Genomic DNA, 25,475 nt, shown 5'->3' on the forward strand with positions numbered 1-25,475 from the left:
TGGTCACTGTTTTCAGTCAGAGGTCACACCACAAAGATATGATGAGACTCCTCCCACTCTGTCACTGACGTCATCACCTTTCCTTCTTCCTTTGCCTGTGTTTGACTGGTGCTGCCTGCAGGGTTACTATGGAAACAATAGCTGTTTCTATTATTAATAAAGTTTTAACCCCATCCAATCAGAAAACAGGAAGTAAACAGTGATGTTTATTGTGATATTGCTTTGAATATGTGAACAGTTCTGAGGTCAGATATAGGAACAGGCCACGCCCACCAGGAGTGCACATCAGCCCCAAAACACCTGGCTAACACCTGGCCAACACCTGGCTAACCCCGCTTAGCTCCAGGATAACCCCAGATAATACCTGAATTACACTTGGCTAACCCGGGACTAGCTCCAAGCTAACTTCTGCTAAAACCTAGCTAAACTTTGTCAGTTGACGTTGTTGCAGGAACGGTCTAGATAAACACATGTTAGCACAAACTGTTAGCCACAATTAGTTTCTTGAGATTAGCTTCCTTTTGGGGCTGTTGCCAGGCATCAGCACCAGTTCAGGTTAGCACCAGGTTGATCCACCTCAGTCTTCAGTATCAACAAGTTAGCATTAAGGTAGCACAGGCTAGCCTTGTGACGTTCCAGGATAGTTCAGGTTAACTCAGTGCAAGTTTAGTCTGTTTTGGTCTGTCATCTCTGATTGGCTCGTGGGGCATTTCGAGGGCGGATCCTGAGAGAGAGGTCCCACAATGCCTCCTCTGCCAGGTGATCATTGAAATCATTGAAGAAAGATATGATGTCATCATTTGGCTGCAGAGCGTACGGACTGTAGAGAGATAGAGAGACAGAGGCAGGTGAACACAGTTGAGGACAAACTGTAGAACTAATATTTATAACTGTAGTAAAGGTACTGCAGGTAACTGACACTTGCTGGTAGCTCCTCAGAGTGTCCAGGATGTTGAACTGCTGCCAACGTTTAGAAAAGTTGACCTTTGAACCCTCCGATGTCATTAACATTTCAGGATTCCCCAGGTGGACGAAGGTCAAATCCTGAAGAATCAAACCCCTGAACAGACAGACAGGTGAGACAGAGACAGGAATACTAAGGTTTGTACTGGGTATTAACGTACAGGTAGGGTATGTACAGTGGGGTACAGGTAGGGTAAATACAGTGGGGTATTAACGTACAGGTAGGGTATATACAGTGGGGTATTAACATACAGGTAGGGTAAATACAGTGGGGTATTAACGTACAGGTAGGGTATATATGGTGGGGTATTAACATACAGGTAGGGTATATACAGTGGGGTATTAACATACAGGTAGGGTATATACGGTGGGGTATTAACATACAGGTAGGGTATATACAGTGGGGTATTAACATACAGGTAGGGTATATACGGTGGGGTATTAACATACAGGTAGGGTATATACAGTGGGGTATTAACATACAGGTAGGGTATATACAGTGGGGTATTAATGTACAGGTAGGGTATGTACAGTGGGGTACAGGTAGGGTAAATACAGTGGGGTATTAACGTACAGGTAGGGTATATACAGTGGGGTATTAACATACAGGTAGGGTATATACAGTGGGGTATTAACATACAGGTAGGGTATATACGGTGGGGTATTAACATACAGGTAGGGTATATACAGTGGGGTATTAACATACAGGTAGGGTATATACGGTGGGGTATTAACATACAGGTAGGGTATATACAGTGGGGTATTAATGTACAGGTAGGGTATGTACAGTGGGGTACAGGTAGGGTATATACAGTGGGGTATTAACGTACAGGTAGGGTAAATACAGTGGGGTATTAACGTACAGGTAGGGTATATACAGTGGGGTATTAACATACAGGTAGGGTATATACGGTGGGGTATTAACATACAGGTAGGGTATATACAGTGGGGTATTAACGTACAGGTAGGGTATATACGGTGGGGTATTAACGTACAGGTAGGGTATATACGGTGGGGTATTAACATACAGGTAGGGTATATACGGTGGGGTATTAACATACAGGTAGGGTATATACAGTGGGGTATTAACGTACAGGTAGGGTATATACGGTGGGGTATTAACATACAGGTAGGGTATATACAGTGGGGTATTAACGTACAGGTAGGGTATATACAGTGGGGTATTAACGTACAGGTAGGGTATATACAGTGGGGTACAGGTAGGGTATATACAGTGGGGTATTAACATACAGGTAGGGTATATACAGTGGGGTATTAACGTACAGGTAGGGTATATACGGTGGGGTATTAACGTACAGGTAGGGTATATACAGTGGGGTATTAACGTACAGGTAGGGTATATACAGTGGGGTACAGGTAGGGTATATACAGTGGGGTATTAACGTACAGGTAGGGTATATACAGTGGGGTATTAACGTACAGGTAGGGTATATACAGTGGGGTACAGGTAGGGTATATACAGTGGGGTATTAACGTACAGGTAGGGTATATACAGTGGGGTATTAACGTACAGGTAGGGTATATACAGTGGGGTACAGGTAGGGTATATACAGTGGGGTATTAACATACAGGTAGGGTATATACAGTGGGGTATTAACGTACAGGTAGGGTATATACAGTGGGGTATTAACATACAGGTAGGGTATATACAGTGGGGTATTAACATACAGGTAGGGTATATACAGTGGGGTATTAACATACAGGTAGGGTATATACGGTGGGGTATTAACGTACAGGTAGGGTATATACAGTGGGGTATTAACATACAGGTAGGGTATATACAGTGGGGTACAGGTAGGGTATATACAGTGGGGTATTAACGTACAGGTAGGGTATATACAGTGGGGTATTAACATACAGGTAGGGTATATACAGTGGGGTATTAACATACAGGTAGGGTATATACAGTGGGGTATTAACATACAGGTAGGGTATATACAGTGGGGTATTAACGTACAGGTAGGGTATATACAGTGGGGTATTAACATACAGGTAGGGTATATACAGTGGGGTATTAACATACAGGTAGGGTATATACAGTGGGGTATTAACGTACAGGTAGGGTATATACGGTGGGGTATTAACGTACAGGTAGGGTATATACAGTGGGGTATTAACGTACAGGTAGGGTATATACAGTGGGGTATTAACATACAGGTAGGGTATACAGGGAGGCTCCACTTCAGCCAGAGCTGCTCTGTACGCTCTGAAAGATGATGAGCTGTCAATCAAAGAGCTGAACTCCTCCAGAGCCTGAGGACACAGACAGATATCAACTTGTTAATATATTCATTAAAGACTAATTATTATGATGATGTCATATAACCACACAGACCTCAGCTGTGCTTCTCTGCCAGTCCAGGCGTCGCAGGGGGGCGGAGTCCAGCGCTGACAGGATGGAAAGGTACGAGTTAAAGTTGTTCAGCTTCCGCAGATGCTGAAGGAAAAACAACAACAACACACACACACACACACACACACACACACACACACACACACAGGTGAGAAGTTAGCAGTCACATTTGTTTATATGCAAACAAATATAAGTAATTATTAATATTTCATGATTGAAACATCAGTTAACATGTGACATCTTTCACTGTGATGTCTGCAGCTGTGGAGTCAGATTCAATTCAATTCAATTTTATTTATAAAGCCCAATATCACAAATCACAATTTGCCTCACAGGGCTTTACAGCATACGACATCCCTCTGTCCTTATGACCCTCGCAGCGGATAATCTGAACCTTTATTTGAAACATCATTAAAGCTGCCGTCTGTGCGTATGTTGAGTTTGATTAACGCTGCTCTGATCTCTGATGTGACATGGCCCCACCTGAGCTCCACCTGAGTGTGTTTACCTTCATGATTTTCAGGAACTTGAGCAACAGTTTCTCTCTGTCCTGAGGTTTGTCCTGAAGAATGACGACAGATCGAACCCTGGAATCACACAGACACACCTGCTGAAGCTTTCAGGTCAGAGTTAGAACTGTATGATAATCAGGGCTGCTGCCACCTGTGAGGGTGTCCTCAGCGCTAAAGCTTTGTTTTCAGCTTCTGAGCAAGCTCCGCTCCTTGAATGTCTTCAGCAGAGACATCTGGACATTATGTCCACATTTAAAGACATCATCATGTCAGTGTTTACCAGAAGGAGACGTTGTTGAAGTGTTGGGTGAACTCTGTCAGGTTTGGACTCTTCTCCTCATTCTGCTCCTTCGACCACAGCAACACCTCTGGAAGCTGCACAGGTGAGAGAGGTGAGACAGACAGGTGAGAGAAAGACAGGTGGAACCGACAGTTGAGACAGAAAAACTGAAACAGGATGAAGGTTTAATTTCTCACCCCGATCTTGCAGAAGAGTTCAGAGTCCAGCAGAGTCAGCTGTTCAGCTAAATCCTGACTCCTGAAGTCCAGAAGAGTTCCTGGTCTGAGAGAGGACAGAGGAGGACATGAACCAGCTGTCAATCATCGGACAGGTCAGGGGTCAGGGGTCAGGGGGTTACCTGGCAGCCACGCCCCTGGCTGCAAGGGGGCGGAGTGACTGAGGTGAGCCAATCAGCTGCCACTTCTGCTCCATCTTGGACAGGATATTGGAGCGCAGCAGGCGGGCCAGTCCCAGCTCTCCTCCAATCAGGAGGCTGAACACCAGTTCCATCAACAGCAGCAGCAAATCAGAGTCCAGCTCGATCGCACTGCCCACACACACATCATATATGTGACATATGTGACTGTGACATTGTGTTCATTATTGTGCTGCTCTAACAGATTTAATCTGACAGTTTCTTATTATTATAACAGAGAAGTTGGGTTTCAAAAACAAAGCCTCTGATTGGTTAAAGTCTGTGTCTCACCACAGCTCGTCGACCACTCGAACCAGCAGGTGAAAGGTGTTCTTGGCAGCGGTCAGGTGTGCAGGCTCATGTCTGTCACACAGATGTCTGTACGTGTTGATGGTTAAAGATTCACAACAAACTCATCCATTAAGATGTCTCTCTGAATACATGAAACACCTGATCTTTACAACAGGTGAGGTCAAAGAGCATCTGACACATTAAGTATCAGATCGTTTGCATATAAACACACCTTTATATTTGTAACATTCTGTCAGCCGCTTTCTCTGTTTCTGTCTCTAAATATACAGAGTCTTTTTATTTCTCATGCAGACTGCCATCTGACAGATATTTCTTATTTATTACATGAATATAAAGTAATCAGGTTCATCCCATGGAACACAACATGACCAATTATTATCAATATACAATATACAGCTTCAGTCTCAGAAAGGATATCTATACTGTAGTTTGCTGATGACATTATTTGGGCTGATGAAACTTCTGTAGGTGGAGAGGAAGGCTTCACGGTACAGGACGTGCTCTACATAAACACACACACACACACACACACACACGTTTTACTGTAGTCATGTATATTCATATGTATGTAGCAGGGACGATTGCTCTGAGACAACGAGTGAGGCTGAACTTCCCCTAAAATTTCATAGAAGAAATGGTCAAATATGCACTATTGAATTTACATTAAAATAAGAATGTAAATTGCATTAAATGTGTGCTAGGATGCATTTAACATCATGACTATGATGTTCAAACGTCAGCTGTTTGGCACCAGTTTTCAAACGCGACCTCCCTGCCATACATTCTCGTGTCAGCACGGTGGACACGGAGCCTCCAAGCATTCCTATGAGACAGCCCTGAGCAGGTTTTTTTTCATGCAGCAAAGCTCATTGGATAAATGCGACAAGATTGTCACTTCCAGGGACGCTCAGCTTCCCTGGGACCTGATGGAGCGGTAGGCAGGAGAGGACGCTCGGTGTCTGCATGATGATTGGAGGAAGTGTCTAAAAGGCTGAACCCCTTTGTGACTGACAGCGCTTTGGAAATACACACCAGCATCGGCGAGTGGAGTCGTCTGACAGAGTGCCGTTCAGAGTTCCTTATTTCCATAAGCCATACAGCTCATTTACACCGTTTGTACAGTAAAACATAACACACACTGTAAATAAAGACATAAATGTTGCGTTATTGAGTTTGCACCCTGTTTAGTGTCGTTAGTTAGTTCATTTGTTCGTTGAATCACAAAGCTGTAGTTGTGTGTGTGCAGCTGGTTTGACAGGGTCACAGACTCAAACTTATTTTGAGAGAAAATCAGTTCTGGTGATGTAGACACAGTTCAGGTGTTTAAACCCATCTGAAAATCCTTGAGGTGTGTGTTGCTGTGGTTCTACAGCATGAGTGAGCTTCAATTAAATGTTCCTTTTATAAGTTACTGCCTCACTACAACATGACACATGTTATGATGTAAACTTAAAGCGCCCCAAAGGTAGTATCTTGCACCCCAAAGGTAGTATCTTGCGCCCCAAAGGTAGTATCTTGTGCACCAAAGGTAGTATCTTGCGCCCCAAAGGTAATATCTTGTGCCCCAAAGGTAGTATCTTGCACCCCAAAGGTAATATCTTGCACCCCAAAGGTAGTATCTTGCGCCCCAAAGGTAATATCTTGAGCCCCAAAGGTAGTATCTTGCGCCCCAAAGGTAGTATCTTGTGCACCAAAGGTAGTATCTTGCGCCCCAAAGGTAGTATCTTGAGCCCCAAAGGTAGTATCTTGCGCCCCAAAGGTAATATCTTGAGCCCCAAAGGTAGTATCTTGCGCCCCAAAGGTAATATCTTGAGCCTCAAAGGTAGTATCTTGCGCCCCAAAGGTAGTATCTTGCACCCCAAAGGTAGTATCTTGAGCCCCAAAGGTAGTATCTTGTGCCCCAAAGGTAATATCTTGAGCCCCAAAGGTAATATCTTGAGCCCCAAAGGTAGTATCTTGCGCCCCAAAGGTAGTATCTTGTGCACCAAAGGTAGTATCTTGCGCCCCAAAGGTAGTATCTTGAGCCCCAAAGGTAGTATCTTGTGCCCCAAAGGTAATATCTTGAGCCTCAAAGGTAGTATCTTGTGCCTCAAAGGTAGTATCTTGCGCCCCAAAGGTAGTATCTTGTGCCCCAAAGGTAGTATCTTGAGCCTCAAAGGTAGTATCTTGCGCCCCAAAGGTAGTATCTTGTGCCCCAAAGGTAGTATCTTGTGCCCCAAAGGTAATATCTTGTGCCCCAAAGGTAGTATCTTGTGCCCCAAAGGTAGTATCTTGTGCCCCAAAGGTAGTATCTTGTGCCCCAAAGGTAGTATCTTGAGCCTCAAAGGTAGTATCTTGTGCCCTAAAGGTAGTATCTTGTGCCCCAAAGGTAATATCTTGCGCCCCAAAGGTAGTATCTTGTGCACCAAAGGTAGTATCTTGCGCCCCAAAGGTAGTATCTTGTGCCCCAAAGGTAGTATCTTGTGCCCCAAAGGTAATATCTTGTGCCCCAAAGGTAGTATCTTGTGCACCAAAGGTAGTATCTTGCGCCCCAAAGGTAATATCTTATGCCCCAAAGGTAGTATCTTGTGCACCAAAGGTAGTATCTTGCGCCCCAAAGGTAGTATCTTGCACCCCAAAGGTAGTATCTTGTGCCCCAAAGGTAGTATCTTGCACCCCAAAGGTAGTATCTTGTGCCCCAAAGGTAGTATCTTGTGCCCCAAAGGTAATATCTTGAACCCCAAAGGTAGTATCTTGTGCCCCAAAGGTAGTATCTTGTGCCCCAAAGGTAATATCTTGCACCCCAAAGGTAGTATCTTGTGCCCCAAAGGTAATATCTTGAACCCCAAAGGTAGTATCTTGCACCCCAAAGGTAGTATCTTGTGCCCCAAAGGTAATATCTTGAACCCCAAAGGTAGTATCTTGTGCCCCAAAGGTAGTATCTTGTGCCCCAAAGGTAATATCTTGCACCCCAAAGGTAGTATCTTGCACCCCAAAGGTAGTATCTTGTGCCCCAAAGGTAATATCTTGCACCCCAAAGGTAGTATCTTGCGCCCCAAAGGTAATATCTTGCACCCCAAAGGTAGTATCTTGTGCCCCAAAGGTAGTATCTTGTGCACCAAAGGTAGTATCTTGCGCCCCAAAGGTAGTATCTTGCACCCCAAAGGTAATATCTTGCACCCCAAAGGTAGTATCTTGTGCCCCAAAGGTAATATCTTGCACCCCAAAGGTAGTATCTTGTGCACCAAAGGTAGTATCTTGTGCCCCAAAGGTAGTATCTTGCACCCCAAAGGTAATATCTTGCACCCCAAAGGTAGTATCTTGTGCCCCAAAGGTAATATCTCACACTTTAAAGGTAGTATCTTGTGCTGGCATGTAGAATTTTATGCCCACAGTGTAATATCTTGGGTAGTATCTCACACTTTAAAGGTAGTACCTTGTGGCCTCAAGGTTTCTCTTGGTAGTATGTAGCAGCCACAAGTTAATATTATGTTGTGAGTCCATGATATCAGCTATCAATCTTTGAATCTTGTTTCCGATGGGAATCTGTGTGTCAAAGGAAACGTTTTAGAAGTAAGCATTGCGATAAGAAGCTACCAGTGCTCTTGTCAGTCTCTGTGGCGTAGACCAACAGGATCTCAGGAGAGGCTGCCTTCACGTCTGGCCCGTCCTCCTCCTGAAAAAGACAAAGGACAGTCAGGAGACAGACAAAGGACAGTCAGGGGACAGACAAAGGACAGTCAGGAGATAGACAAAGGACAGTCAGAAGATAGACAAAGGACAGTCAGGAGATAGACAAAGGACAGTCAGGACAGACAAAGGGCAGTCAGGAGATAGACAAAGGGCAGTCAGGAGATAGACAAAGGATAGTCAGGAGATAGACTAAGGACAGTCAGGAGACAGACAAAGGATAGTCAGGAGATAGACAAAGGACAGTCAGGAGACAGACAAAGGATAGTCAGGAGATAGACAAAGGACAGTCAGGAGATAGACAAAGGACAGTCAGGGGACAGACAAAGGGAAACAAGGGGACAGGTGGCTAAATGAACTGTAGCAGAGAGGTCAGAGGTCAGGACTGTACCTGAGTTTTCAATGTGATTCTGCGGAGGACCTTCTGCTGGTCGATCAGTAACACCTCCTCCTGCTCCTCCAGCTCCTTACTGCTCCTCCTGCCATGCTCTGTCTCCTGCTGGACACTGTAGAACAGAACACCGTCACTGACTTTGTTTGTACAGGTGAGTGTTGACATGTCTGTCTTTGTGTGTTTGTCACCTGTCTCTGGTCTGGTCCTCTTCATACGGTCCAGCTGAGTCCTGATGACGACAAAAGAACTCAATATCAACGCAGCGATTTTATAATTAATAATAGAAATTCAGTTTTAGCTTTATTTTAGAAATTATCCATATGATCCAGATTCTGAATTATTATCCTACATGTATTTTATTTTTTGTCCCTCTGGGAGAGACTTCAAAGACAAACTGACGTCTCTGCATCTCTCAGGTCTCACCTGTTGTCTCTTCTTCGGTGGTAGAACTGGAGCAGGAAGCAGCTCAGGTGAGGGGGTGGAGTCTAACGTCTGTGTGTCTAGGTGTGTGTGTGAGAGCTGGTAGGTGGTCTCCACCTCTCGCTGCCTACTGTTGTATCGCTCACTGAGGGTCAAAGGTCGTGGATAGAACATGGCGGCTGCCTGAGCGCTGTAGGAAGAACAGACCTGCAGGTACTGATGGACTGAGGACAGACAGGTGAACAGACAGACAGGTGGAGAGAGGGACAGAAACATTTAGAAGTAGCAAAAACAGTATAAGCTGAGGTTTGTTCTAGATAGGGTTAGCCTAATTTAGCACGAAGACTAGAAGCGGAGGAAACTGTTAGTCTAGCTTAGCACAAAGACTGAGAGCAGAGGGAAACTGTTAGCCTAGCTTAGCACAAAGACTGGGAGCAAAGGGAAACTGTTAGCCTAGCTTAGCACAAACTGTTAGCCTAGCTCAGCACAAAGACTGGGAGCAGAGGGAAACTGTTAGCCTAGCTTAGCACAAAGACTGGGAGCAGAGGGAAACTTTTATCCTAGCTTAGCACAACGACTGGGAGCAGAGGGAAACTGTTAGCCTAGCTCAGCACAAACTGTTAGCCTAGCTCAGCACAAAGACTGGGAGCAGAGGGAAACTGTTAGCCTAGCTTAGCACAAACTGTTAGCCTAGCTCAGCACAAAGACTGGGAGCAGAGGGAAGCTGTTAGCCTAGCTTGAATATTGATGATAATTGATGAGTCACTGATCAGCCTGTATCACCATACTCATACCATACTGTTTTCACTCACTGTGTCGTTTCTTCTCAGGGAGGGGAGGTGGGGTCTTGCTGGGGGACAAAGGGGAAGACAGTGACTCGTCAGGACCAATGACATCATCGCAGTGGGCGGGGCTCTCTTTATGGGCAGCAGGATCGAACCCAAATGAAGTCTGGGCCTGAGAGTTGGTTCCTGTGGATCAGAACAGAAGAGAGGAGTCAGACAGACAGACAGACAGACAAACAGACAAACAAACAGACAGACAGACAGACAGACAGACAGAAGAATGGAACACTGGCTTATCTTTCTTTACAAGGCCATTTTGCATGACTTACCGGCTTATGTATGCTCATTACTGACTCCAAAGATTGCAGGTTATCGTAATCTGCGCTCTCATGGTCAGATCGCATATGAAATCCCTCGGACTCGCTCTGTTTTTGGCGAAAGAGCATTCAGCATCTGCGCTCCAAAATCCTGGGCTGAGATTCAGACCCATCTTAGACTTGACCGTTGTATTAGTCTAGAAAATTTTAAAGTTAAAATTAAGGAGCATCTGCCCACCATTTGTACGTGTTTTATGGATTAATCACGAGGATTTGATACTCGATGTAATCCTTTTTATTTATTTATTTTTTTTTTTTTTTTTTTATCTGAGGTTTATTAGTATGTCACTTTGTGTAACTTCTTGTGCTGCCTTCTTGGCCAGGATCCTCTTGAAAAAGAGATTATTATCTCAATGAGAATTCCCTGGTTAAATAAAGGAAATATATACAGACAGACGGACAGACAGACAGACAGACAGGTAGCTCAGGTGTGTTCTCACCTGCAGCACGAGTCTTCTCCGGCAGGGCGGGGGGGGGGGAGGAGGGCTGAAGAAGAGGAGGAAGAGTCTCAGAGGAGGACAGGTCAGTGTGGAGGAAGTCGTAGTCCGGATCGTCCTCTGAGAGACAGACAGATGGACAGACAGTTACATAACTCTTTATAATGAAACATGACATTAAAGCGTAAATACGAGACGCATTCATGCATGTTATTCCTCTGAGACAGACATGACCATCTGTCCCCCAAATCTAAAACCTGAGAGCTGAAACTCTGCTGTGTGATGTCACAGGGTGTGATGTCACAGGGTGTGATGTCACAGGGTGTGATGTCACAAGGTGGAGCGTCTCCACAGACACTGACTGGAGACAGGTGTTGGACATCAGCTGTCCCCACCTGATCCACATCTGTCTTCAGTTTAATATATTCAGTGTCACTTCCTCTACAGCAGGAAACAGCCCTTCAGAATAAAAGCTCTGTGCTGGAAATTCAATGTACTTCAAAATAAATTGTGTCATCACCATCATGGGAGTTTCTTCAGCCCTGAATGTGTGTGTGTGTGTGTGTGTGTGTGTGTGTGTCCAGCAGGAGGCAGCGGTGAGCCTTGCTGCAAATAGGAAGAGACAGCCAACATTACTTCCTGTTTCTGTCAACTGACAGGAAGTGATGTCCCTCACACTCTGCTGCTGACTGGAAATGTGTGTGTGTGTGTGTGTGCGTGTGTGTGTTACCACAGTGTGTGTCCTCAGCAGCCGACGAAGACGAGAAACGCTTCAAACACTCATCCTCCTGTAACACACACACACACACACACAGAGTACAGGTGTGTAGTATCACTTTACCGTATTTTCATTTGATCTATGTCAGTGACGCTCTCAGGCTCCGCCCACAACGAATGACATCAAACTACAGGTAGAAAAAAACATCTACAAAATATAACCACCTGTCATTGTGTAGTAAATGTGCTGACTGATAAGTCCCTGTTACCATGACAATCTGTGTGTCATTATGGGATATGAACTGTGCTTTACCTGTGTGTCCACTTCAGGCTCTCGTCTCATTGGTGCTACGACGGCGACCCTGCAGTAGGCGGGGCCTGATGACGACTGACGTTTTTTGGGTGGCAGGGCTGGTGGACTGAGGAGGGGACAGACAGACAGACAGACAGACAGACAGACAGACAGATGAGAGTCAAAGGTCATTCTAATGATCAGTAATAACGACCCATATCTGTGTGTCAATGGCTTTGTCCGAAATCATTCACTACTCCCTACTCACTGTATCGGGAATTGCCTATATAGCGAGCTCATTAAAACACTTTTGGACACCACTCCGTCGCATAGTTAAGTTACGTCATTACTGTCATTACTGTCGCACAATTAAAACGAGCCAGAGCGATGTCATCTGGTGGGTTTTTGAAATGAATAATAAATTAATTTGTGTGATAAATACATAATACTGAGCGTATTTTCCCACATGAATAAATACACTTTCAGTTCTTTTAAATCAAGACTGAACACCTTCTCTCCTTGCCATTGCCTTTTATTAAATCATATTAGAGGCTTTTGATTAATTCCTTGCACTGCACCGTAAGCTTTATTCTATTTAACTTTTTAATTGTACTTGTATCTCCGTTTATAATAATGTTTTTTCCTTCGTAAATCCACCCCCAACTGCCGTTTTATCACCTTCATAAATGTCTCGCGCTCGCCATAAAAAACGGTCCTTTTACAAACAAGAAAAGAGAATGGGAGAATGGACTCTTACCCAGGAGACGACTGTTTGTGTCCCGCATCAAATGAAAAGTCAGCATCAAGCCATTTAAACAATGTGATCATGTAGTCACGTTACTGTGGTTACAAAGGTTTGTTTAATCCAAACTATGATCTTTGTTTTAAACCTACTCACGTTGTTTTGGTACGACTGTGACTGTTAAACATCGGGATCAGACTGAACGACAACGAGTGTCATACACAATAATCTATGGTTTCATCTGGTGTAGTGTGTCATAGTAGACGACAACCGACGCCACGTCTGAGACACCCCATGACGTCCCGACAGGAAGTCTAGCATGTTTGATTTCCTTTTTGTCTTCCACGACTTCTCCCGTCACAGCCGTCACTTTGACCAATAGGAACACAGAGCGATCTGTTGCCATGGAAACTGTAGGACAACAACAGTCCAGCCTTTCAGATATTTCCTGTAGGGACGTTAGCACACAGAGTAAAGAGGAAACAGCAGAGGCACTTTATCAACCCGCTGAGTACTGCCATTAGCATCAAGCTAGCAAAGAATGTTCTTTCTTCATAATGGAGGATATAAAGGAATCAAACTCACGGATAGTGTCTGGGCCTTTACTCAGCACAGCTGCAGAGGCTACCAGCTGCATCTCAAACACACCACATTTATTTATCACTACACCATTCTCACACTCAACACTTCCTGTTTCTGTTTCAAATTAAAAGCCCCTCATCGTTTCAGTATTTTCTAAAAAAGGCTTTTATTGTGAAACATTTGCAGGAACTTCCTGTGGAGGATTCAGTGACTGTCATAGTTGTCACGTGGTACTTCAAATGTAGCTCCGCCCACCTGGTGACAGTTTTTACATCACCACAGTAACAGCTGAGCTGGAGCATGAACACACACAGAGACTGAGGTAATGATAACAACAGGACCAGAATAATCTGATGACATCACACATCTCGTGAAAGACGACCAGTGGTGATTGGTCGTGGACCAGCATGTAGTGTGTCATGTCTGTCGGCCAGGTCACGGCACGTGTTCATGACTCCACCATCAGCTGATGTGACACACAGACTGTAGGAACAGACGAACACGTGGTGCAGTCTGATCTGTTAATGGTCATATCTGAGCTGTGATGTCATCCAGCTGCAGGCCGCTGGTTTAGGAGACGCTGCTCTGTCGTACTTATTTATTACACAGTATTTGTACACGGTGGCGTTCGCACTTTTACTGAAGTCAAACTGGACATAAAGACGAAACAACAGTTTGTGATGACACGACATGATGCTAACCAGAGCTGCCAAGCGTCACGCTTTGAGTGTGACAGTCATGCAATTTGACCCATTCTCACACCACACGCCACACTTGACATTTCTCACACTTATATTTCCCCATTCAATACTCTATATTTATTTTTTTATGATAATAAACTTTGGTCCTCGCGGCTTGCCGTAGTTCGAGTAACTCTGATTGACTGACCGAGATAACCAATCCCAGACCAATCCATCAGTCCTCTGTGCCTAAATCTAACCAACCACGGAAGGCACCACGCAATATAAACCAATCAGAAGCAACGTAAGGCGGGTCTTGGCGTCTCTAACTTTATTTCACACACAACAGCGCCGACATTTAAAACCCACTCGACGTTCTCCTGCTTGCTAGAAGACGGACGGTAGGTAACTACCCAATTTTGTTCACTGTTGATTCGCTGTTTCTCCTTGAGTTTCCTAGTTAATGTGTGCTGTTTTAAGGCTGCTATAAGTCTATCATTGTCCTGTATTTGTTGCAGAGCTTTGTAACATTTATTTGCCTCTTCTCTTGGCCAGTTCACACTTGAAAAAGAGACTCTAACGTTAGTCTCAATGTGTGTGTGTGTGTGTGTGTGTGTGTGTGTGTGTCAGAGTTACAGACTTGTAAATATCAATTTAGACCCCCCTAAAGCAGTGTTTCTCAAAATTCTAAATTTCAAGGGCTATCCTTAACTCTGACAGTGTACAAATGGAACCAAATGGACCCCATTACAGACCTTGTAAGGGTCAATTTAGACCCCCCTAAAGGAACCCACAGAGTCCCTGGAATCCACTTTGACAACCACTGTAAAACTAGCATTGGGAGGCCACAGTGCAGGGAGAGCCGCTGGCATGGAGGTGAGGACATCAGTCTTAAGGTATAAATCGACGTTAAAACAGGCCAAATCGATGTTAAAAAAGGCCAAATTTTTTCCGAACGCATCATGACACTAAAGTCTCACTCTTGTCATTTTCTGAAACTTGGCAGCCCTGTGCTAACAGTGTTAGCCATAGCTGCTAACTTCCTGTGAGGTGTGAACATAGAGACGGAGAGCAGCTCATAGCCTCCATCTTTGTCTGTCTTCTTCTTCTTCACAGCTTTTAACAGCAGGATGTTTCATAAAGAAACAGCAGGAAGTGATGTCACAGTTTAAATGTTGTCAAACTGCTGGTTTCCAAGAAAAGGAACAGAGAGACGCTGAACTGTTTCTCTCACTTCTTCTTCTTCTTCTTCCTGCTGTCGCTCAGTGGGCGCAGACACACAGGAAGTGCAGAGACAGGAGGGGGGAGGACAGCGTCTCATTTCTGTACTCTTTCTACTTCCTGTTTCATTCACAGCTCTATTTCTGCTCCTCACACTCAGACTGTGGCTCCTCGCAGCTGCAAACATGTCGACCGCTCAGGCTCCGTCTGATCAGCTGACGCTCTGAAAACAAGACCACAGTCATGTGTGTGTCCAACAGTCCTGTCCCACCACAGTCATGTGTGTGTGCAACAGTCATGTGTGTGTCCCACAGTCATGTGTGTGTCCCACAGTCCTGTCCCACCACAGTCATGTGTGTGTCCCACAGTCATGTGTGTGTCCCACAGTCCTGTCCCACAGTCCTGTCCCACAGTCCTCTTCACTGGCACATGTTCAGCTGCTGATGAATGACTCAACGTAAAGAGACAAAGATATGTCTGAGCAGCAGTTTGGAACAAGAAGAGAAGAAACCATTCGTCAGACTGACGCTGCAGATTTAAACTCAAACTGGTTCCACTAACATAAAAACCTAAAGTCCAGTTCAGACCAAAGATCCACGACCAGATGAGTCGACACAAACTCCAACTGTCAACACTGCTCTGTAAAAAGCTGTCGGTTCACACCAACGTTGGCACCACACGTCTCTGCTCAGCACGTCACATCTCCACATCATCATCATCATCATCATCATCACCACATCATCATCATCATCATCATCATCACCACCACATCATCATCATCATCATCATCATCCTCATCAGGCTCAAACACAACCAGTGGAGTTTTGAACAGTTTTCAGTGTTTGATCCAAAATGAAAATTTGATGCTGTGATGTGATCGACATTCATTTATGATTAAAAAATAAACACATCACATTCAAACCTGAAATGACTTCCAGCAGGCTCAAAGAATGACTCAGCAGATTTTAGTGGAAACTTTGAATCTGAACTTTGGTTTAATCATTAATACTTCAAGAAAAGAAGTAAACAGCAGACTGTGGGACCCGTGTCAGACAGAACATTAAGATCATGATGTGATATTACTGTGATTTTAAACATGTGCTGAGTATTGAGATCAAATATATTGTGACCTGTTCATCGTCTGTTTCATCTGATGTTTGTTCAGTGCTACTGAGGACTCTGTTGGGCCGCTCTATATAGATCTTACCGTGAGTAAGGAAAGACAGGAAGCTGCGCAAAATCAGCAGCGACACGTCATGATACACCTCTTTGAGGCAGTTCTCGTACTGCCTCGTACGAACTCAGAGGACCACGAGTTTCGAAAGACTGACGAAAGCAAAGATGGCTGCGCCCTATATTTACCATACGTGGCTCTGCTCTTTACTATTATTTCTATTGTTTAGCACATTTGAGTCTTCATGTGAACGACTGCTTTCTTGGAGGCATCCATCTTTGTTTATGTTAAGGTCGTAAATGGTACAAACACAAACGGGGACGCATATCGCCATTTTAAACAGGAAGTGACAACATTTTACGAAATCATCTTGAGTCTCACCGCTCGTAGCAAACGTAAATGGATCACACAGTAACTGCACTTTGTAAAACTAGCGTAGCTCTGAAGAAGCACACTGATGATGTCAGAGGGCTGTGATTGGTTGATTGCGGTGTCGGTCCAGGAACAGGTCTTACTGGGAAAAAAACGCCATGTGCTGTTTTCTGTGTGTTAGCGGAGCCATTACAGTTATTTGTATTGTTTCTGTGTTGTTTTTATCTTTTATGGACAAATGTGAAAAATAAAGCTGCGGCAGCTTCTTCTGGAACAGACCGAGTTAAATCATCAGATGATGTCATCTCGTATCGATCACAGGACCCTGAAACACATCGAATCAACATCGTGACAGACTTTGTGATATCAACAAACATCGTGTCGTTGTCCACAGACTCGGTATAATATTGTGTTGTGATGAAAGCAGTGCGTCTCAGGCTGCTGTCAGCTCTAGAGTCGTCTCCTCTGGTCTGAATCAGGGACTCATGTTGTTCCACAGTTGTGTAACTGCCTAGAGTTGGTTTGTGTTGTCTTCGTCTGTAACCGGACCAAGACCACCTCTTCAAGATGGCCTCAGTCAAGTTGTTGTGTTCACACCTGCACAAACCAACGTGACCAAACAGGACAGGTGTGAACGCACCTGATAACAACAGATCTGAGGACACGGTCACAGCTGAGACGTCTCCGTGAACAACAACCACCTGTCATGGCTCCAAACAACCACGAAGACGTCAGCTGACGGGACGTTTGAATCGTTGATTTGGTGTCTGAATGATTCAGCTTTTATGTTTCCATGGTTACTGTTCAAAACGGCTGATCACAAACTGGTGTATGTCCGTGTTCAGACTCACCTGAGTCCCTGAGGAGGGGACACCTGGGGGAGGGACGCCCGGTTTAGGGACACCTGTGGAGGGGACACCTGGTCGAGGGACATCTGGGGGAGGGACACCCGGTTTAGGGACACCTGTGGAGGGGACACCTGGTCGAAGGACATCTGGGGGAGGGACACCCGGTTGAGGGACACCTGTGGAGGGTACACCTGGTCGAGGGACATCTGGGGGAGGGACACCCGGTTGAGGGACACCTGTGGAGGGGACACCTGGGGGAGGAGCTCTGTGAAAGGCATTGGAGGTTTGGGAGGAGCATCAACAGTCCCCTCCTCCTCTTTGTCCTCTGCAGGAGCTCCTGGACTCTGGCAGGTGGACTTCCTGTCTGATGTCTGCTGGACACCTGACCCGCCTGTCTGTCCCACGGCAGGCTGTGATTGGAAAGGAGATGAGGGGGTGGAGCCGTCTTTTCTCTCTGCAGCCAATCGAACCAGCTCCTGAGAGACAGACAACAACACAGCTGCTGAGACAGACAGAGGACAGTTTGTCCCCACAGTGTCAGTCCATCATCCGTCCTCACCTTCACCCCGTCCAGCACCGCCCTGATCATCGTGGTAACGCTTGCTGTGGACTCTTTGTTGCTGCTGGCGACGCCCTGCAGCATCACCTGATCAGCCCAGCGAATCAGCTCAGCCAGAGACGAGTAGAGACGAGTGAGACAGGAAGAGACAGTCTTACTGCAGAGAGGACAGACGGGGTCAGGAGACATGTCACCCCACTGAGGTTCAGGGTCAAAGGTCACCAGGTGTCACCTACCTGTTGTGCAGGTGTGGCTCCAGCTGGACCAGAGTCTGGACTGCCTCCAGGACGCCACCAGAGGCTCCGCCCAGCAGTCTGCCCACCACACACTGGTCCTGGACCAGTTTGTCCACTTCCTGTCTGTCCACTCCCAGTCTGTCCACCAGAGCCTTGAAGTACTGCAGAGAGCTGATGACGGCCCGCTGCTGGTCCGCCAACACGCCACCGTCCTGACGTGCACACACACACACACACATCTTTAACATGTCCCATCAGCCCACTGATGATGTCACAGTGATGTCATCACACTGCAATAGGTATATCGATTTAATCTAAGTAACAATCTTAAACCATGTGACCTGAAGGAATCGACCCGCCGCACTGTTCTGTGTCATTTAATTCAGAGTTACTGTAAACAACTGATGACATCATCACCGTCTGATTAAAAACGCCTCTGTTTACAGGCTCAAAATAAACACACAGTCCAGGTGCATCATGGTCTACCTGTGTGTACCTTGGACTGCAGTGTGTAGTTGTGAGTGTGTGCAGTGTGTAGTTGTGAGTGTGTGCAGTGTGTAGCAGTGTGTAGTTGTGAGTGTGTGCAGTGTGTAGTTGTGAGTGTGTACCTTGTGCTGCAGGTCGAGGTCAGGCGGTTTGACTCTCTGTGACGGGGTGTGTTTGATTCGCTCGGAGCGTCTGACCCTCTGTGGGTGAAGCTTATCCTTCAGCCTCATGGTCAGAGACACAAACTGGGAGGCTGGAGAGGAAGAGCAGCATCATCATCATCATCATCATCATCATCAGTGAAAGCGTCTCAGTTAAAGTTCAGACTGACAAGAAGTGGATGTTGTTAGCCTGCGGTGGCTAACAGTTAGCATATGAGACAGAGCAGCTCACCTGTCTTACTGTCCCCTCTGGACGAGGACATGTCTGCAGGTGGACGGACAGATGGACAGACGGCAGTGTCAGATCAGCACAGCAACGGTTCACTCCTCAGCTCTCATGTTGTTCACTCTGTCCGTCCGTCTCTGTCTTTCTGTCTCTGTCTGTGTGTCTCCTTCCTCCTTCTCTTCTTCCTCTTTCTGTGTCAGTTGAACTGAACTCAGTCAGTCAGGAGGAGGAGGAGGAGGAGGAGGAGGAGGAGGCTGTCAGGTCAGAATGAACCTCCAGCTCCACCTGGAGGCAGGATGCAGACGGTGCAGCACTGCACTGTAAAAACTCAGCAGCAGTTTGAGTCAGAGTCTTCATCAGCAGAGTTCATCACATCGGCTCAAAAGACTTTAAAAAATATTATTTAAACGTCCAAAAGAGTTGATCAAATGTCAAGAAGATAAAATTAAAGTGTCTAAAAAAATGTTGATAAAATGTGTGGAAAAACAAATGTTGAGAGAGTGTTTGAAAAAATTTAAAGTTCAGTGGTCACTATATACTGTGGTGTGTGTGTGTGTGTGTGTGTGTGTGTCAGCTGCTAGGTGTCTCACCTGGCAGCTGTAGCTCCGCCTCTATTTACGTGACCATGGTCAGAGCTGGAGGACACATCACAAGGCTTCACAAAGTTTTCCTCACATTTCTTTTAGTGCTTTAGTTTTGCCTCCATGGCGAGCTGCTAGCTGTCTGTTTGAGTGGCTCATTTCATGCTGCATTTCTATTGGTTGGTCAGTAGACGAAGGTGGTGACAGCATCACGCTGTCAGAGTTTGATCCCAGGCTGTCTTTGATCACAAACCGGATTTTCTGTTAGTACCAGGTCACATGATGATGACCGTAGCGTTCTAGTGCAGCTGCTGACTGCTACCAAGCACCGTCACAGTGCACTAAGACAGGACCAAACCATTTCCTGCAGATACAGGGGGGTGGTCCGTCAATATGGATGTTCACTTTTTGGTCAATGGGGATATTAAACTGTTACTGCCAAACACAAGTAAAAACAGAGAGATCATTAATTTTATTACTACATTTGAAAAAAATAAAAATAAATGATGATCGTTTAATATTTTATATTAATTTGTACTTATTGAGTCTTCCTAACTTTTCTCGCATGTATGGCGCCACTGCTTAGGACCACCATTTTAGAGCCGCCACCATCTGTGGTGTGGGACAGCCCATAATGACACGGTGCACACAGCAGCTTCATGGTGGTTAATCTGAAACAAAAGACTCGTCAGCCGTCGTCTTCATTCACACAAACTTTATTCATGTCAACACGTCTCTGTTGGCCCTGATCACATGACACTAAGATACACAACACAACTACACACTCACCCTCTCACACACACACACACACACACACACACACACACACACACACACACAGTCGCACACTACAGTCTGGGCCGCTGCATATTTCAGTTGAATAGATACAGATATATTAATATGGTACATTATTCTCTTCATATATGATGTAAACATTAAAGTTTTATTACCTCACACAGTGAAACTACCTACAATCACAGGTGTGTGTGTGGAGCTGCGTTCAACACGCCACCGCAGAGCAACACGTGCAACACGTCACTGGTTATTAAAGAAATCACACGACACACTTTGATAACTACAGAGTCCATGCTGACACTAAGGCGAACACACTCCACTGCTACAGAGACACTGCGGTATGTGTGGCGTTGAACGCAGCTCAGAACAGAATCACCACGACAGGAAATCACGTTACACAAACACAGGCAGGATAAATAGATCAGCAGGTGTCCTTCAGTCAGCTGCAGACGTGTGTCACACCGAGGACGGGCCGTCTGCGTCTCCTCCAGTCACTCCTCAACACTCCCATAACATTTTACACATCATCGTAAAATATTTAAACACGTCACAGAGGAACCTCACGACCATTTACACCCAAACACACCATCTCTGATTATTAAAGGAACACCTTCAGTATAACGCCAGGTAAACAGGAAGTACAGCTCCAGCTGCTCCACCTCCCAGTGATGTCATCAGCTTAAATAAAAACAGATGGTTTGTTTTCAGAAAACTCTTCAGATTATTATCAGATAATAATCAGTCGGCATTGTTCCAGAGTTCTGCTGCTAACACTGTCAAATGGTTTTTAAACCAGTCAGAACCAACTGGGACCAGTTTAAGGAGCTGTGTGTGACATTCATTTAGGGACGGGATTGTCTGCACATGGCTCTCAACATGGAGGTGGCTGAGCTGGTGGCTAGCAGCTAACAGCAGCGGTGCTGACCAAGTTAATGGTGGTAACCAGGGGCAACTGGAGGACAGGTGCCACAGTTCAGCACTGACACCGTCCTGACATCAGCGGTGACTGACTGTGTTGAGGAGCAGTGACCGACATGTAGTTCATTACTTCGTGGAGACTCGTGTCGTTAACTCTGAAACAAAAACTACCAACAGTTTGGGTCGTAAAAAGAAAGCCACATTTTATTTTTTAATTTTCCCTGTGTGTCTCTGCTGTAACTGAACTCTGACCACAGTTAATGTGAAATATTGATTATTGCTGTTCACGAACAAACGTTAAAAGAAGTGACCTGTTGACCTGACAGTCCACCTGGACGTGAATTTGTGAATCGTAGGACAGCGAAGGAATGTCCCGCCTCCTCGGCCTTCATCTGTCTCTGACTGGTTCACTCTGACATTCTAACCCTGACCGATCCAACCAGTTGAGGCGACGAGCACCAGCCAATCGTAGGGAGTGTAGGGCAGATCGTTCCTTCACTAGGGTTTGTAAACTCACCACCCGGACTGATGGACACGGAATACAAACCAACGCATCAATATTCAGTCTCTTTACAATATCGCTAAGTGTTAGCATCACACGGCTAACGTTACACGATGGTTATCAACAGGTTTAACGACACAGTCCAGTCGTTTCAGTGTCAGTGTGAGATTGTTGGGACCGTTGAACAGCTCGGTATTGGATGGTAGCCGCTGCTGCTCTGTTAGCTCATGCTAACCAGGCAGACGGAGTGGGAGGAGCTTCTCACTGAGAGGTTTGTTGTTGTATTAATGATCTGAACGTCACACACAGAACCTTGAAACCAAACAGAACAAGTTGTGAAAGTCAGAGACAACTGGAGCTAATATGGGTCCAGTTCTAACCAGCCGGAATGAGCTGGAACCATTTGGAAGAACCAGTGGAACCAGTTAGCAGCAGATGGATTTACAGGTGAACAGATTTTAGGAGCATTGGTGTTCAGTAGCAGAGCGCTAACAGAGTGTCTCATTAACAGCTAACATCAGTATCAACAACAGCAGATAATAAATAAATCAATAAATAGATCAATAAACCATAAATAAACTTTACACTGTAAAGAAACATTGACATAAGAACTCATCATCATCGTCTTCATCAGAGACGAACAACAAACACATCCAGGAGGAGATGCTGCTCACTAACATGCTAACAGGCTAACATGCTAACAGGCTAAGTGGCCTGATCCCTTGACCTTATAAACTGATGACAGACAGACGGATGGACCTGTCTCCCCCTCCTGACAGCAGACACACAGACACCATCGACACTCAGTATTGCTGATCAGTTGCTATATAATCAATATGTGCTGATAATCAATATCATTATTACTAGTAAAGGTCACAGTAACACACACGCACGCACGCACGCACGCACACACACACACACACACACACAGGTGTGGGGTCAGGTTAACCCTCAATAGAAGACTGGGGGCTCTCTCCGTGGGCGGGGCTACCTTTACTGGGACGACTGGGAACAATGACAAACAGGAAGAGAAAAGAAAACAGGAGAACAACAGTGACTCAGCAGGAAATCAGTAAGTCAGCAACACCGCTGGTTACCATGGAAACCAGTGAGAGCTGGTTTTATATACAGGTCATATAAACAGAGAGAGAGAGGTGAAGAGTAGAATCCATCTTTACGCTGATGACAGTGAACTACACACGAACACTTCAGGGCCTGTCTGTACATCAGGAACCTGGTCTGTAATTGGTTCAGCTCTGTGGACCTCAGGGACTCTCCTTCCCTCTGATTGGCTCACAGATCTGAGGGTCACACAGTCAGACCTTCCTGCTGCAGATGACCTCAGTGACCCCTGAGTTACCTGTCTGAGGACCAGTGGGGGCGTGTCTTATTGTAAAAAGCTTCCTGTGTCGACAGACTCACTGACGTCACCATGACAACAACAATCACCTCCAGACAGACAACTGACGATTGTTCCAACAGGCGGAGACATTAAACCTGTAAACTAATTACACCTTAAAGATACAACTTTCAGCATGACGACCTGACCTGACTCATGTTTGTGCTTCACAGCGACACACTGCGCCTCCTCCAGCAGCCACTGGGACTCGTCCAGCAGCCACTGGGACTCGTCCAGCAGCCACTGGGACGTTTTATACATTGGACATAATCTTTTCCTCAACATGACCACGAGAAAATCTGAAAGGCAAAAGCTACAATGTGTGTGTGTGTGTGTGTGTGTGTGTGTGTGTGTGTGTCTCTTGTTCTTCTTCTTCTTCCTGGCCGATAAAAATACCGCCTGTACTGTCTCAATAAAACACATCAGGTAAGTTAACGTAATATTTGTACGTAGAACAGAGCGAAGTCACCGAGACAGCTGGTCGGTGACGTTTATCCTGAGACGGATTCACTAAAGAACACGACAGATGTTTCTGACTCAGGTCCTCCATCGCCCCCCACTGGACTCATACTGAACTGCAGTAACCTGAGCCTGTGCTTTGACTGGATGAAACAAGACAACCTGCTTCAGTCTGTGATTGGTCGTACCTGTGAGGTCGTACCTGTGAGGTCGTACCTGTGAGGTCATCGTGTGAGGTCATCGTGTGAAGGTGATCACGAACACGTTACACAGACAGGAACACTGTAACTGATTACTCTCTAATCAAAGTAACTAAGAATATATAATACAGTACATCTGAAAATAAGTCGCTTGATGCTGAATTTAATGTGTGTGTATTTATATATGATGTCAGAGGGAGGAGTCAGATCCTGGTCTGGAGGATGCAGATGGAGATGCAGGAGCCCTCCGACTGGAGACAGACAGACAGACAGACAGACAGACAGTCAGCAACAGGCTGATGGAGCTCTCAGTTACACTGCTAATTTTGATGTTTGGGGGAGTGGGCGGGGTCACATGGACAGCGATCTGATTGGACGATGAGACACACACAGAGAGTTGGTGAGAAACAGTGATATCACACAGACAGCTGACATACCATTGGTGAACTCCTCACTGGTCACTGATTGAGATTCTGAAAGAATAACCATATATGGTCAATATGAGGGGGGAGGGGCCACGAGGGGGCGGGGCTACCTGTTCTGGCACTGACACACCTGAGAGCTTCCTGTTTAACCTTAAAAGGTACTGTTGTAACAGGATCACACAAACAGAGACAGACAGACAGACAGACAGGCAGAGGGACTGACAGACAGAGGGACAGACAGAGGGACAGACAGACAGACAGAGGGACAGACATGGCTCCACGTGGATGCGTTGGTGGTGACAGACACAGTTAGGGAGATGCAGGATACTTACCACAAAGACTGGGAGCTGTTAACATACAGTCTTTGTGCTAAGCTAGGCTAACAGTTTCCCTCTGCCTCCAGTCTTTGTGCTAAGCTAGGCTAACAGTTTCCCTCTGCCTCCAGTCGTTGTGCTAAGCTAGGCTAACAGTTTCCCTCTGCCTCCAGTCTTTGTGCTGAGCTAGGCTAACAGTTTCCCTCTGCCTTCAGTCTTTGTGCTAAGCTAGGCTAACAGTTTCCCTCTGCCTCCAGTCTTTGTGCTGAGCTAGGCTAACAGTTTCCCTCTGCCTCCAGTCTTTGTGCTGAGCTAGGCTGATCCTTAAATGTCAACTGGATGTTTTGTGTTTACAGATGGAGGAGTGATAAATGAGTGATAGAGGAGTAAAGTGTGAGGATGAGGAGAAGAAGAAGAGAAGAAGAAGAAAGAAAGAAGAGGTCTCTTTCTTTTCGCTGTCTGTGCAGGATGTTTGTTGATCTCTGTTTTCAGTCTACAGCACCAACGAAGAAGAAACTCTGATCATAACATGGGTAGTGTGTCAGATCATCTCTGTGTCCAGCTCCCAGGTGTCACCTCATCACACATCTGATACACGTTATTTTCAATCAGTCTGGCTTTTAGAAGGAAGTCAGGGGGAGCTGAATT

The 25,475-nt window shown here is 45.6% G+C and overlaps 2 protein-coding genes across 6 annotated transcripts in view; both read right to left on the reverse strand.

Moving 5' to 3' along the window:
- Positions 1-188: 188 nt before the first annotated feature.
- On the reverse strand, positions 189-19,437 carry LOC125890857 (rap guanine nucleotide exchange factor 1-like). 3 transcript variants are annotated; one of them, XM_049579711.1, is made up of 24 exons: positions 19,241-19,437; positions 18,970-19,100; positions 18,362-18,573; positions 18,126-18,282; positions 17,803-18,042; positions 17,570-17,682; positions 11,969-12,074; positions 11,669-11,726; positions 10,942-11,058; positions 10,152-10,310; positions 9,343-9,563; positions 9,108-9,148; positions 8,917-9,031; positions 8,433-8,511; positions 5,274-5,358; positions 4,836-4,928; positions 4,488-4,676; positions 4,327-4,411; positions 4,130-4,224; positions 3,846-3,924; positions 3,320-3,421; positions 3,140-3,237; positions 920-1,060; positions 189-820 (listed from the first exon to the last, which is right to left on the reverse strand). In XM_049579711.1, the coding sequence occupies exons 1-24, from the start codon at positions 19,269-19,271 to the stop codon at positions 685-687; spliced, it is 2,883 nt and encodes a 960-aa protein (XP_049435668.1). In that variant the 5' UTR covers positions 19,272-19,437; the 3' UTR covers positions 189-684. The 3 variants fall into 3 exon arrangements, with proteins under 3 accessions (XP_049435668.1, XP_049435667.1, XP_049435666.1); XM_049579710.1 differs by having other exon boundaries at positions 17,570-17,622; positions 17,683-18,042; XM_049579709.1 differs by having other exon boundaries at positions 17,570-18,042.
- Positions 19,438-22,913: 3,476 nt separating this feature from the next.
- The window catches only part of LOC125890860 (dynamin-1-like), a 37,281-nt gene continuing 34,719 nt past the window's right edge, over positions 22,914-25,475 (reverse strand). For 2 of the 3 annotated variants that reach the window (XM_049579716.1, XM_049579715.1), the window contains one exon: positions 22,914-23,035. In XM_049579716.1, the coding sequence (XP_049435673.1) occupies positions 22,975-23,035 (61 nt within the window). In that variant the 3' untranslated portion in view covers positions 22,914-22,974. Of the gene's footprint in view, positions 24,340-24,525; positions 24,562-25,475 lie in introns of all 3 variants that reach the window. The other variant, XM_049579718.1, reaches the window with a different exon arrangement.

The sequence above is a fragment of the Epinephelus fuscoguttatus genome, linkage group LG6 (genome assembly GCF_011397635.1).
Source record: "Epinephelus fuscoguttatus linkage group LG6, E.fuscoguttatus.final_Chr_v1".
Taxonomy (NCBI): domain Eukaryota; kingdom Metazoa; phylum Chordata; class Actinopteri; order Perciformes; family Serranidae; genus Epinephelus; species Epinephelus fuscoguttatus.

Excerpts from the sequence above, each read along its gene's own strand:
- LOC125890857 (XM_049579709.1), bottom strand. The coding sequence starts at position 19,271 with ATGTCCTCGTCCAGAGGGGACAGTAAGACAG. Across the intron at positions 11,059-11,668 it reads TGCTGAGGACACACACTGTG|AGGACGATCCGGACTACGAC; the intron begins GTAACACACACA and ends TCTGTCTCTCAG. Across the intron at positions 1,061-3,139 it reads CCTCCCTGTATACCCTACCT|GGGTTTGATTCTTCAGGATT; the intron begins GTATGTTAATAC and ends CTGTCTGTTCAG.